Genomic DNA, 14,764 nt, shown 5'->3' with positions numbered 1-14,764 from the left:
GTAGGGAAAAGTTCTTCTAAACTGGAATGTGCCCTGGCCTCAAATTTTGGTATGGTTACCAACCTCCAGTTGGGACCTGGGTATCTTCTGGAGTTACAACTGACCTGCAGATGACAGATTTTTCCTCTGCAGAAAAACTACTGTTTTGGAGGGTGGATTCAATGGCATTAAACCCAGCTGAGATCCCTTCCCAAATTGCACTTCCCCCAGAATCCACCCCGCCCCCCCAAAATTGCCAGGAATTTCTCAACCCAGAGTTGGCAACTCTAAACTTTGGACATGCAACCTAAGGTCAAGCTTGTGTGAAAGCAGCATTGGGTTCTAGTGCCATCCAGGCAATTGTGGTGAGTGCCAAAAACCTTCACCCTGAGGTGGGCAGCCCCCTCCGCCCTCCGGCACATCCGGATGCTCTCCCCCTGGGCCGGGTCTTCGCTCAAGCAACGGAAGCACTGGCAGAGTGCAGGAGGAGGAGGCAACAGGGGTGGCCTCCTCCCACCACAGCCTCCCAGACCTGTGCAGCCACAAGCCAAGGCAAATCCCTAAGAGGCAGGCAATGCCACTGGGGCTCAGCTCACTCTGAGCGTGGCTGGCCAATTTTGTTTGCCAACACACCAAGAGCTTCTTTGGGAGGGGGCACTTGGTCTAAAAAAAGGTTGCCTCTCCCTGCCTTCAGCCATCCACCCTTCCTTGATGGCAGGAAGCACCAAACGTGGCATGATGGTGTTCCCTTGCAGGCAGGTAATTCCACCACATTTATGACCACAAGTGATGAGGGAGAGCCATAATTGAGCAGGGGAGGGTGTGTGAAAGAGACTGGATTGGAAGCATTTCCATGGACACTTTTCAGATTGGACTGAAATCTCCTGGAGTTCAGGCCTGAGTGGAAATGCATCTGCAAGTTGTGCCTCATTATTTGTAGAGACAATAAGCTTACGGGGCCAGGACTGGGGAGATGTGGATTCAAATCCTCAGCCTGCTTAGAAGCTCACTGGCAATGCAATCCTGAACAGAGTTATACCCTTCTGAATGTAGTCAATGAAGCTTAGAAGGATGTAACTCTTCTTAATGGTGGCACTACAGGTGATCTTGGGTCAGTCTCTCTCTCTTTCAGCCTAGCCTACTCCACAACGGGGTTGTGCAGATTAAATGGGGGAAGGGGAAATTATGTATGCCATCCCAAGCTCCTTGGAAGAAGGGTGGGATGAAAATGCACTGAAGGGATGTCATAAATAAAACCATGACGGTTGCAAACAGAGGGAGAGAAAGGCAGGCGCCGGGCGGTAAGGAAGCCTGCGCCCCTGGTAGAAGGAGGTGCCCCGATTCACAAGACCTTGCATTCTTACACGTCCTTTTCTCATGCATCCGCAAATCCGTAGGATAAGAGTCATTTATGAGTGCATCCGCAAATCCGTGGGATAAGAGTCATTTATGAGTGCACCACACGGCTGGAAAGATCTCCTCCACCCTCTCTCCTGACACTAGAACTCCCCCCCCCAATCAGTTCAGCACAGACGAAGAATGTGACTTCTTCTCCATGCAATGCATAATTAAACCTATGGGATTCTCTCTTTCATAAGATGGCTGCAGGCTCAGACAACTTTCAAAGGGAGATCAGACCAATCCCGCGAGACGAGGGTCTATCAGCCGCTGCAAACGACGATAACTAAGTGGAACCTCCATATTCAAAGGTTGTGTACCTCTGAATACCAGAACTTGAGGATATATAACTCGAGAGCACTGTGGCCTTCTTGCCCTCCCGAGGGGGGCCTCCCAACAGCAACGGGGTGGCCACGTTCAGGGGGGGGGATGCTTTGGTCTCTTTGAGTGGGGCTCATTGCTTATTATTGTGCTTGCATCCTACCCTGGCTCCAAGGGCTTTGGGGAGGCCTATCCCCATAATAGCCCTGACCTGGATTGCCCAGGCTAACCCGATCTTGGAAGAAGAAGACGAGATTCAATTTCTACCCCGCCCTTCACTCAAGAGTCTCAGAATGGCTTACAAACACCTTTCCCTTCCCCCTCCCCACAACAGACACCCTGTGGAAGGTGGGGCTGAGAGAGCTCTTGAGAGAACTGCCCTTGAGAGAACAGCTCAGAGAGAACTTGTGACCGACCCAAGGTCGAACCAGCAGCTGCATGTGGAGGAGTGGGGGAATCAGACCCGGTTCTCCCAGATTAGAGTTCCTGCTCTTAGCCACGACACCAAACTGGAAGCTAAGCAGGGCTGGCCCTGGCTAGTATTTGGAAGGGAGACCTCCAAGGAACACCAGGGTTGTGATGTGGAGGCAGGGAATGGCAAACCACCTCTAAATGTCTCTTGCCTTGGAAACCCTATGGGGGCGCCGGAAGTGAGCTGTGATTGGACAGCCGGGGGGGGAAGAAATCCCCGTAACAACCTTGTCAGGCTGAAACAGAGGGGGAGAAATATGCAGGAGGCCGCCCAGAGGGCAAGACCTGTCCCCAGTCCAAAGCCAACACCCTTCCGAAGACACCACCCATGCCCTAAGATGAAAGAGCGGCAATCCATGCTGAAGGAAAAGGACAGGCAGGGAGCAACAATCTGGTCTCTGAGCAGGTCGGGAAGAATCCAAGCCTCCGGAGCTCTCTCGCGCTCTCCTCTCATTAATCCAGCCGACGCCATTATGTTTAACCAGAATGGTTGCGCTGCGTAAACAAAGATAAAACGGCCCTTTGTTCTTCTGAGAACAAGAGGCATGAACTGGCACAGAATTAGGTCCAGATTAAAGAGGAGTGCTTCAGCCCGGAGCACGGGGGCGGGGGAGAGCTGGTGCGCCGCTTTTGGTTTTCACTGGCAAAGAGTAGCATTATGCATGTTTGCATTCTTGTGTTATGGTGCGGGCAGGTAACAGCCGCTGCGGCACGGTGTCCTTGGCCCCAGCTTTGGTAGACTCGGCCACTCGACTGCCGGAATCCAAGTTTTGGTCGGGTTATATTACGTACAAGGCTCTCTTTGCAGTGCTGACCTTGGAGACGGTTTGGAAACATCAGTTAGTTCAGAGCACAACGGTAAGAGGGGCTGCATGCGGGTACCGTCGTGTGCTTAAAGAACTCCCGTTTGTCGCAGTTTTATTCCCGGACTCAATTTAAAAAGGGATCTTGCATTGAAAAGCCCCAAACAGTTTGAGTTCGGAACAAGCTTCTCCCGTACGAACTTACTTATCTACTATGTGTCCAGGTAGGAGTGACCTTGGGTCAGGCATAAGTTCTTTCAGAGCTGTTCTCTCAAGGACAGTTTTTGGGAGAGCCCTCTCAGCCCCATCTACCTCACAGGGTGTTTGCTTGGGGGAGGGGAAGGGAAAGGAGATTGTAAACCACTCCTCCTCCTCCTCCTCTGGCACTCGTGAAGGCTCTCAAACCACTCCTGCTCGATTGCTGCTCACATGGAGGAGAGGGTAGGTGAGATGGGCTGTGACAGCCATGGTTGGGGACCTGGCAAGTGGCTGGAGTCCTCCCCTCCTCTATGGCACCTTCAGCCACATCCCCTGGTCACAAGTGGGCAGATTCTGGGCACCTGCCCTGAGGGCCTCTGGTAGGGCTGCCAAGCCGCGGTGGGGGATCCGCACGTCTTCACAGGATCCCTGCCATGGGGGACAGCAATACGCGTTGCACCGCTGTCGCCAGGATGTGACGCTACGCGTCGCTCTGGCAAAGGGACTCCAAACAGCCCCGTTGCCAGAGCGACGCGTAGCGTCACATCCTGGCGACGGCGGCGCAACGCGTATCGCTGTCCCCTGCGGCAGGGATCCTGTGAAGACGCATGGATCCCCCGCCGCGGCTTGGCGGCCCTAGGTTGTTGTGAGGATCAAATGCATGCCTCCCGCAGCTCCTTGGAGTAAGGGGAGGACAGTAATGTGATAGAGAGGCAGGCGGACACTGAGGACAGGACCTTTTTGGTTGTGGCACCTAGCTTAGAGAATGACCTTTCTTCTGCCTGCTGCCAAAACATGATGGTTTTTCAGCTTCACCTTAAGACATCGCTATTTGCCCATGCGCTGAGAGCCACTGCGGGGTAGGGGGTAGGGTTTAAAGTGCCAGACTAGGATCTGGGAGATCCAGGTTCGAGTCCCCCCACTAGTGTCACAGAAGCTTGCTGGTGGGTGACCTTGGGCCAGTCACACATTCTGAGCCCAACCTACCCCACAAGGGTGGTGGTTAGGGTACAACAGAGAAGAAAATGATGTGGTAATGACGTTTTGGATGCAAGGCATACAAGCACCTGAAATGAATAAAGGGTTGCTCTGCATTTAGTAGGCTGCAGCGCAAGAGTCTCCTCCAGGCGACCGTGTTGGGAAAGATGGTTGACAGTGTGCCAGGAACACCTAATGTAGGTATATACCTACAAGAGGACAAGTGACTTTGGGGAAGCTGCTAACATTATTAAAGCTTGCCCTAACCAAGGCCAGGGCGTTTTCGGTGGCGGCTCCTACCTGGTGGAATGAGCTCCCGGCGGAGATCCGGGCCATGCGGGCCCTTGTCCAGTTCCCCAGGGCCTGCAAGACGGAGCTCTTCCGCCAGGCTTTCGAGTAGGAGCCGCCGCCGCCACTATACCACCATCGTGGCTTGATTTACCATCTACCCTGGTTCCTGGGAGGGGGTAGACGTCACCCGGAAGAGGAACATCACGCTATTACACCATCGGCCGCCAATGAGGGACATCGAGCATCTTGGAAATTTAATGAACTGTAGGGCACCATTTAGTTTGTATTTATTGATGTTTTAATGTAATTTATATTTTATTCCGGCGTTGCCGCTTGTTTGCCGCCCTGGGCTGCTTGGGTAGGGCGGGATATAAATCCCAAGAAAATAAATTTAAAAAAATAAAAGGGAGGAAAGGTCATATATATATATACACATACACACACACACACACACACACACACCGCTGTGTTGGCCCACGCAAAATTCCGAACAAGAATCAAAATCCACATTGTGCCCTTTATTGGTGGCAGAAAGCACAGTCAAGTTGCAGCCAAATTACAGCCACCCTGCTGGGTTTTCGAGGCAAGACATTCAGAGGTGATTGGCCATTGCCTGCCTCTGCGTAGCAACCTTGGATTTCTTTGGTAGTCTCCCATCTGACCAGAGCTGACCCAAGGGTTGCCAGGGGGTAGGAGGGAGCTCTCCGGGAGTGGGGGGCAGGGTGATGTCACCACGTGCGACGTCCCCGACTTGATGATGTCAAGCGATGTCATCATGTCAGGGACGTCACACGGCAACGCTCTGGTTTAAGGGCAAAACTCTATGGTTTTACCTGTTTGGGGGTGGGGCTGTTCGCCCTGATTGGGGGTGGGGCTTCTCCAACCGGCCAGCTGGCCAGCAGCGGGCAGAAGCCTGAAAAATCGGGGGAACCCCTGCCCAGGCCGGGGGTCTGGCAACCCTAGCTGCCCCTGCTTACTCTGACGAGATCAGGCTAGCCTGGCCTATCAAGGCAAGAGACTTCAGGAGTGGTTTCCTATTGCCTGCCTGCCTGCCTGCCTGAGCGTAGCATGGCCGGACCTCTATGTAACAACCCTGGACTTTTATGGTGGTCTCCCATCCAAGTCCTAACCATGGCCGACCCTGCTTAGCTTTCACAATCTGACAAGATTGGGATAAACACAGCATCCAGGTTAAAAAGGTAAAGGTAAAGGTCTCCCTTGCTCGAAAGCCAGTCGAATCCGACTCTAGGGTTGCGGTGCTCATCTCCGTTTCAAAGCCAAATGAGCCACCGCAGCTCCACCATCCAGGTTAGGACCAACCAAAAACAACACGAAACATTGTGCCAGCAACGTGCAGCCATTAAACTGTGATCCTATCAGCATTTGAAACACCAAAGGCTGACTACACAGGATCTTAAGATCTTAATCTGGAAAATGTGCTGCTTACCTTTTTTCATGTTTTAGTATTTTGTACCATCTAGCTCGAGGAAGAGTTCTAATAAGCTCGAAAGCTCGCCCAGCATTTTGTGCCATTTCGGTTGGCCCTAACTGAAGGCATTACACGGACTGTTTCTTGTTGTGCTACTGTTATTGTTCAGCGAACATTTCAGTCTTCTGGTTCGGGGAAATTAGAAGAGAATCCTAGTTGCGAATACTTACAATCCCGGCTGCAAATACGGACAAACAGTTCTAAGATTGTTCTAAGACAATCCCAGTTGCGAATACGTACAAACGGAGGGGTGTCAGTGTATCTTGGTACTCATAAACTTGCACATACCGACACAAAAAAAATTATCCCCCCAAACGCCTCAACATCTGCCGCTTACTTCTCCAACCTGGTTTTGAAGCTCGCATGCAGGAAAAATCACCCGCGGCCTTTCAAGAATTTCTATAAAGGCCAACAGCTGGACTTATGGGAGGCGTGCCGAGAGAACGTTCTGTTTTGTTTTAAAAGATCATCACTGAATGATATTTTTCTTCTTCTGAAGAGAGAACCGGCCCTTACAAAGTTCCAATACTCCAGCGACTTCTCCTCCTCCCCCCCTCCCCTCCTCTGTTTCTTAACCAGTTCAAAGAGAACCATAAAAAGTCATCCTAACATCTTTGGGAAGGGGGTGAGCAGGGCTATAAAAATACCACTTATTCAGCCCCTCCTGGGCCTTATTACAGAATTGCACAAAACCTTATGAAGAAACCTTCCTTTTAATGAACTGGTACAGAGGACATTTCCATATGTCCGTAAGAACGCGCTACAAAATATTCTCATCTGCGGGCGTTTTGTTCGCTGGCAAAGGCCTGCTTCGGATGAGAGTTTAAGCCATTAAGGAAATTAGCACGTTTATGGCTGCACTTCATCCTAATTCGAAGTCAAAAACAACATGTGTCATCAATAATTTTCTCCCCCAAAGCCTACTTTCATGACGTCAAGCAGGACATAAAGGGTTCCCCCCGCCCCTCAATGGCTAGAACGATCCAAACAACACAGGCATTTTTAGACCATCCAGATCTATATCTCCATGATGTGCTGATCTAAAAATATTTTAATGTTACACAAAGGGGAACAGGAGGGGGAAAGGGGGAGACTCCCTGTAATTTACGACAAGCCGAGTGCAAAATTAATAGATTTGATTATAGAGTCGTTCTTTTTCTCCCTCTCTCTCTTTTAGATTTCCAGGTGCAAAACCAGAACAGAAGGTTGGATATGAAACTTGCTCAAGGTCTTTTAACAGTTGGGGAATGTGTCTCTCGAGTCCTTTGTGCAGGTAACTATGACCCTACTTCACTGAGTTTTGAGCTTCTTCACAAGTGAGTGCAGTTTCCCTATGGGTTTTAGGACTGTCAGCTATTAAACAGACAGGGCCCCAAAGAATGCTGAAATCCCATAAACAGCCATTCACATCCTTTCCCAGTCCCCTTCCGAATCCCAAAACTGTAGATATAGTCAATGCTTTTTCTCATGACCACAAGAGCTAGAAACTTCTCTTTAAAATGTATATATTTTACTTTATTTATATTCTGCCTTTCTTCCCAGTGGGTACATGAAGTGGCTTATCCCCTCTCCTCCATTTCATCCTCACAACAACCCTGTGAGGTAGGTTAGGCTGAAAGCGTGTGACTGCCCCAAGGTCACCTAGCGAGCTTCCATGGCCGAACGAGAATTCGAACCTGGGTCTCCCAGATCCTAGTCTGACACTTTAACCACTACACCACATGGGCTCTCTAAAATGGAATGAAATAAATGAAAAGGAAAGATCTTAAAGAACATCAGATTCTGCTCAAAGTACCGAACTTTACAGAGTGCATAACAAAAACAACCCTGGACTTGAACCTGGAACCTGCCGGTTGGGGCAGTAACTCTCCTCGGGTTGTCACCAAAAGTCGCAGAATGGAGGGAGAGCTCGACTTCAGTCCAGTAGCGTTTTAGAGACCGACAAGATTTTCAGGGTATAAGAGTTCAAGAGCCAGGCTCCCTTCATCAGATACAAGGGCTTTGATTCTCAAAGGCTTATACCTTCCCCCCAAATGTTGTTGGCCTCTGCAGTGCTACTGGACTCAAATCTAGCCCTTTTACTGCAGACCAACACAGCTATCGGAATAGAGGAAGAGGCTGGATCATCCTTTAAGCAGCTCTTTGGTTCCTGCAGACAGGGATTGGATAAAAGTTCCCCCGCTGAGGCCTAGGACCATGGCTTAGCCTCGACGCTCCCTCTCCTTGGTCTGCTTTCTCACCTATGCACTCCTCTGACTGTGGATGACTAATAGGTCTGGCCCAGAGGAGGAATCCAGTGGAGTAACCCCACAGGTGATCTGCCCAACACTCCTCCCAAATCTGCTCCCTCCCAACTGGGCCTCACTCTTTGAGCTCCCGACAACACTCAGCCATCTACCGCCCAGCCCGACACAGATCCAGAAACTGCTAAATGCTCTTGCCGTAATCAACCCCATATTTTACTACATATTACCCGAGATTACATTTCTCCGCACCACCACCACCCCAACACTGGCATGTCCTTACTAGCTTTATGCTCTTACTTTTTCTCCCCCTAAGTTCCTAAAGAAAGTTCAAGGGCCATTCCGCTTCCCTGCCAACATTCGAATTAACAACCCGCCAAGTCAACTCTGAGCTATCTGGGAAATGTGCATAGATAAACACGCATCGGTCTCATCTCGACCGGCTCTGCCAGATGGCTCCGCGGACTCAACTTTTGTCAATTTCGCAACACAAAGCATTTGAATTTATGCTCTTCTCCCCACCCCCACCCCGCACGTCGGTCTAACCTCCAGCGCATAGCTTTGAAACCTTGTAAGGATGCCTAACGCTTTCCATATGGCAATGGCATTGTGGTTTTTAATTGTACCGACCGGTATCATTCTGGGATAATTACTTTGGAATCCAGCTTCCTGCGAGATCCTTTGGCTGATTCACTAATCTCATCACCGTGGCACTCCTAAGACTCTCAGAGACTCTTTGATGGGGGGAGGAGGGAAGCGCCCCTATCGCTGCCTTTCCAAACCAGAGATGTCAACACAGAGTATACATATTTTAATTACATTATCTTCTACGGCGGCCAAATGTCATTAGTCTTTCGGTCTTCTCGTCCTTTGATCCTGCAAAGTTTGGGAAACACTTTTAACCACACCATGGGTGTACAGGCGATGAAAATAAAAAACAACTCAGTCTTCATCAGTAGCCCCTCCCCCCAAAAAAACCCTGATACAATAGCCCGTTCCACTAGTATTTCTCTAAGTTGACGTTGTGCGGGGGAAACAACAACACATGGTTGAGGAACGCATAATTTTAAGTAGTCACACAACAACACAGGAGGAGGAGAAGGAGAAGGAGAAGGAGAAGGAGAAGGAGAAGGAGAATTATACCCCGCCCTTCACTACCCAAAGGAGTCTCAGAGCGGCTTACAAACTCCTTTCCCTTCCCCTCCCCACAACAGACACCCTGTGAGGTAGGTGGGGCTGAGAGAGCTCTTTTAAGAACTGCTCTTTCAAGAACAGCTCTGAGAGAATGGTGACTGACCCAAGGTCACCCAGCAGCTGCAAGTGGAGGAATGGGGAATCAAACCCAGTTCTCCCAGATTAGAGTCCACACACTTAACCACTACAACCAAACTGGCAGACATGTGTTGTATTTCTATGGGGTGGATCTTACCCTCACCCTTCCACTCCACTGAGCAAAGCATGATGACTTCCTCCAATCTAAGGGGACTTCCTCCAGTTTAAGTGGCTCTTCCATTGGAGCGTGACCTGATCAGGTGACTTGGTAAATTTGTAGATGGGCATTCTGCCTTCCCTTCTGCTAGGCTGACCAGATGCCCGCTAATGGCAGGCAAGCTCCTGGTAATGGCTGCCAACACCTGCCAAAGCTCAACTGGTTGGCAGGCAGAAGCAGGCCAGCAAAACCAGACAGGGGTGATCTTCATTTTGCGTGATGACATCACTTCCGGTGTGACCTGGAAGCACTGGACTTGCACCAGTCAATGCTCTAGCACTTGCCCAGAAACGCCATACAGTTCTGGGATGAGTGCTAGAGCATCATCCTAGTGCAATGCAAGTGCGACTGTCTTATGCTGGAAGTCACATCATTACATGGTGATGAATATTGCTGCCCACCCCCAGTGAGTACCGGCTTCCCCCCCCCATCTCCCACGATACCGATGTTTCAGGGTCACACTGGAAGTGATGTCACTGCACGGGAATGAAGATTGCCGCCTCCCCTGCAGCAAGTACCCACCTTCCTCCATCTCCCGCCAGTGCTCCCACACATAATAAGAACATAAGAGACGCCAATGTTGGATCAGGCCAAAGGCAACACTCTGTGTCACACAGTGGCCAGAAATACCAGTGCCATCAGGAGGTCCACCAGTGGGGCCAGGACACCAGAAGCCCTCCCGCTGTTGACCCCCCCAAGCACCAAGATGACAGAGCATCACTTGCCCCAGAGCCCCTATCTACACCTTGTGGCTAATAGCCACTGATGGACCTCTGCTCCATGTGCTTATCTAATTCCCTTTTGAAGCCGTCCATGCTTGCAGCTGCCACCACCTCCTGTGGCAGTGAATTCCATGTGTTAATCACTCTTTGGGGATAATAAGAGACAAATTCCAATGGCAGGGGGAAAATCAGCAATCAAGAACAATAGAACAAGCACACACACAAATAACACAAAAACGCCAGCCATAAATATTCACATCGTACGCTTCCCGTCGTTTGAAAGGCATGCTGGTCTGTGGTAGAGGAGCTAGATGCAAATCCAGTAGCGGTACGGGTATCTGACCAAGGGAGCTCAGACTCTTGAAAGCTGATACCACCCCCCCAAATCTTGTTGATCTCCGAGGTGCCAAAAGACTCAGATCCAGCTCTTCCCACATAAAGAGCTCGCTTGCAAAGTAAGGAATCATAATTCCAATTCTGTAGGGCTGGTGCCACCACTGAAAGGACCATGCTTCTCACAAGTGAACTTCTGACCGGGACTCCCACAACAAAGATTTGCTGAGCTGATCCTGAGGGACGCCTGGGCCCTTGCAAGTCACAATGGGGAGGTCTTTTTATCACCAAACAGAGCAGGTAGATGCTATGTCACATGGAATCACTCCACCCAAGTCTCACCTGCTCTGTGCATGGAAACAGACCAAGGACTGAACCCTCCAGTATTCAAGTCCTCCTAACACACACTGGTTGTGCCTTCACGGGTAAAAGAAATAGGAATGCAATTTTGTAAGTGAAACACAGCAGGTGGGACTATAGGGGTTCTTCAAAAGTAGCAGAACCGGAATCAGTCCACCTCTGCACTTGAGCATCTCCCAGAATGCAACAGTCTGGGTTTCCATAACTGAAGTTCAGGTGTTGCCAAAAGACAAATCCCAGTAGGTTTCGAAGAGTGAAAAGTCTAACTGACTTTACCCCATTTAGAGCACACAGGAAATTAAGAGGACAAGTCTTTTTCAACCCCAGAAGACTCCAATAGGATTGCAACACGCAAGTGAGGAAACTGGGAACATTCGTTACGGCTTTGAAGATAAAAGAAAGCTGAATTAAGCAAATGAGAAGCCTCCCCCACCCCCCACACAACTGAGCTAACACTCAAAGAAAAGACCAAAAAAACCCCAAACCCTTAAGAATGATGTAGGTTTGCAAAAACCAGTTTGTAACAACAAAGAAAGAGCAGATAAACCCATACGCAGCAACCGACACTTCTTCCTCCTCCGCTTTGCAGGCAAAACTCCATAAAATAGCAATGAAAACGCATTCCCTTTGCTCTCGAAGTCTTTGTGAGGCTTTCAACCCTTGGAAGTTCTTTCGCGACAGAAAAGCCTAAGAAAACTTGAGGCGCCCCCAAATCCCACTTTGTTCTCATTCCCAGTTCATCAAGAAGAACCATGGCAGCCAAAATTTGATCCGTTCCAAGTTAACACGGAATGCCAACACAGACTCATCGCAGCCCCCGGAAAGGTGTCAAGAGTTTCACAGAAAGTGGGGTTCCAGAACCAAGAGCAGAACGCCATGACTCTGAACTTGGGGGGGGGGTGTCCCCAAGCTTTTTGAGCCCGTGGGCACCTTTGGAATTGGGAGAGAGGCTGGTAAACAGCACCCCAAAATGGCTGCCCCAGGAGATGAAATCAAACCTAAAATGGCTGCCGCAAGAGGAGGAGGAGGAGGATATTGGATTTATACCCCGCCCTTCACTCGGAGTCTCAGCGGCTTACAAACTCCTTTCCCTTCCGCTCCCCACAACAGACACCCTGTGAGGTAGGTGGGGCTGAGAGAGCTCTTTCAAGAACTGCCCTTTCAAGAACACCTCTGACAGAACTATGGCTTGACCAGGGGTCGTTTCATAGAAAAAGAGGTGCAAGGGCTCATTAGCATAACTCATTAGCATAACTTATTTGCATATGCCACACACCCTGACATCACCGGAAGTGTGTCAGAAGGCAACACCCACCGCTCAGGCTCCACTGGACTGTTTTGGATTGCTAGCTATTGGGGGGGGGGACATGCAGATCTGTCCTCGCAGAAGAGGGAGAGCTTGTACCTGAATAAAACTTGGTCTTAAAGGTGCCACTGGAACTGGGGTGCCAGGGGGAGCTCTGCAACTTACCTGGCTGCTTCTTGCTCCTCGTGGCCCTATTGAGGGCTGCTGGGAGCAGGGGGCGGGGCTTGTTGCATGTGCCCGCCCTCTGGGCTCTTTACTGCCGGAGCTCCGCTCCTGTGCGCTCCTGCAGGAAATGGCCCCTGGGCTTGCCCAAGGTCATCCAGCAGCTGCAAGTGGAGGAGTGGGGAATCAAACCCGGTTCTCCCAGATTAGAGTCCGCGCACTTCACCACTACACCAAACAACACTCCACCAAAAGGTGGCGCCAATTGCATTACCTCCCTCCTTGCTTTGCAAACGACTTGCATGGCAACCATGCTGAAGACATGAAGCGGCCTTATTTACCGCTATGCCACCGGTCTGTCAAGGGCAGTCTTATCTATACTTTGGTTGGAAGCAGGGTCTAACCCCTGGGAACACAGCAAGGTTGGGCAAGAAGGGGGGGGCTTCGACACATCAGCACTGATCTCCCCTGCTACAACAACCTGTCTCCCTAGCCTCTAGGGCTAGAAAAAAGCTCCCTCTCTGCTGCAAAAGAAGTTCATGGAAACAGCTGGTCAGGGCCGAAAGGGAAATTGACTCACACTGTGTTAAGGAAATATGGGGGGTGCCTACCACTCCCTCCTGATCCCACGGGATCTGCAGCTGGTATCGTAGCTGTGGAACACCCTTTCACATGGAGGGCAGAGGCCTCACCCACTTGCTGAAAAGCTCAGGAGAACTAGAGTCGGGCACCACAGCACCCCCACGGTAGAGTTGCTGATTGCCTGTGGGGACGGACAATCCCCTGGTTTTGTGGGCTTCTGCCCGCCACCGACCTACTGGCCGGCGAGAGGGAATCCCTCCCCCCAACAGCAATGTTGCACGCAATGTGCCTGCATCACCTAGAAGTGGCACAGTGGTGACCTCAGGAGGGCGATGCTCTGGCTTTTGGGCAAAGCTCTATGGTTTGATGCTGAACTGACCATAGAGTTTTGCACAAAACCCAGAGCATCGCCCCCGACGTGACTTCCAGGTGACACAGACAAGTCGTGTACGATGTCACTGTTTTGGGGGGAACGGGGGGGGGCGATGTCACTTCCCACTCCCGGAATGTCCCCCCCATCCCTTCACCGGCAGGGCCAACACTTCCAGGTGACACAGACAAGTCGTGTACGATGTCACTGTTTTGGGGGGAACGGGGGAGGGCGACGTCACTTCCCACTCCCGGAATGTCCCCCCCATCCCTTCACCGGCAGGTGAAACGGACCTGGCAGCCCTACCGCATGGGCACCACGTTGGGGAACAGCTTTTCCCACTGGTTTGCTTCAGATGTATGTGTATCGGAAGATGCCTTGACACCAAGCTGGGCTACTTAGCCCAGGACTTCAAATGGCAGAGGCTCTCCAAAGCCCCAGGCAGAGATGTCCCACTCTAGCTACCGAAGATGATGTGAACTTCGAAGATCACTTGGGAATGCTGGGTATTGAACCTGGGACGTTCTCCACTACTAATCTGTGTTCCCTCTTGCGTGGCTGTTACTCCTGGGCCTCGGAAAGAAGCCATACCTTTGGGCAGGGCTTTTTTTGTAGAAAAAGCCCAGCAGGAACTCATTAGCATAATAGGCCATACCCAACAGCAGGAAATCATTAGCATATTAGGCCACACCCCTGACAGCACAGCTCATTCACATATTAGGCCACACCCCCATGTTACCAGAAGTGTGGCCATCCAGCCACACCCACCTTTTGCTTCTTATTCTCTTTACCTTGTTTGTTGACAAAACCCAGGGCTTTTTTTTTGGAGCAGGAACCCCTTTGCATGTTAGGCCACACCCCCCTAATTGTAGCCAATCCTAATGAGTTCCTGCTGTTGGGTGTGGCCTATTATGCTAATGAGCTCCTGCTGGGCATGGCCAACTTGGGAGCCAGACGGAACTCCGTTCCTGTGCGTTCCTGCCCAAAAATAGCCCTGCCTTTGGGACACGGGACATATGCTCTGCATGGTCTTCAGGTGGAGTCCCTAAAACTTCTAGTTAAAAGGATCTCAGGAAGAAGGAAGAAAGAGGAGGAGGAAATTGGATTTATACCCCACCCTTTTCTTGGAGTCTCAGAGCGGCTTACTCCCCTCCCCATAACAGACACCCTGTGAGGTAGGTGGGGCTGAGAGAGCTCTGACAGAAACTGCTGTTTTGAAGGGTAGCTCTGACAGAACTATGCCTTGCCCAAGGTCATCCAGCAGCTGCA

General features: G+C 50.7%; 1 protein-coding gene across 1 annotated transcript in view; it reads left to right on the top strand.

Moving 5' to 3' along the window:
• Nucleotides 1-13,897, top strand: part of FAH (fumarylacetoacetate hydrolase (fumarylacetoacetase)) — a 29,560-nt gene extending 15,663 nt beyond the window's left edge. The window contains exon 8 of the mRNA XM_015419241.1: nucleotides 13,778-13,897. Coding sequence (XP_015274727.1) covers nucleotides 13,778-13,897 — 120 coding nt within the window. The remainder of the gene's footprint in view (nucleotides 1-13,777) is intronic.
• The last annotated feature ends 867 nt before the right edge of the window (nucleotides 13,898-14,764 follow it).

Source organism: Gekko japonicus, unplaced genomic scaffold (genome assembly GCF_001447785.1).
Source record: "Gekko japonicus isolate JY-2015 unplaced genomic scaffold, Gekko_japonicus_V1.1 scaffold111, whole genome shotgun sequence".
Classification (NCBI taxonomy): domain Eukaryota; kingdom Metazoa; phylum Chordata; class Lepidosauria; order Squamata; family Gekkonidae; genus Gekko; species Gekko japonicus.
The sequence above is the reverse complement of the archived record's forward strand: the minus strand, read 5'-3'. Positions and strand labels throughout refer to the sequence as shown.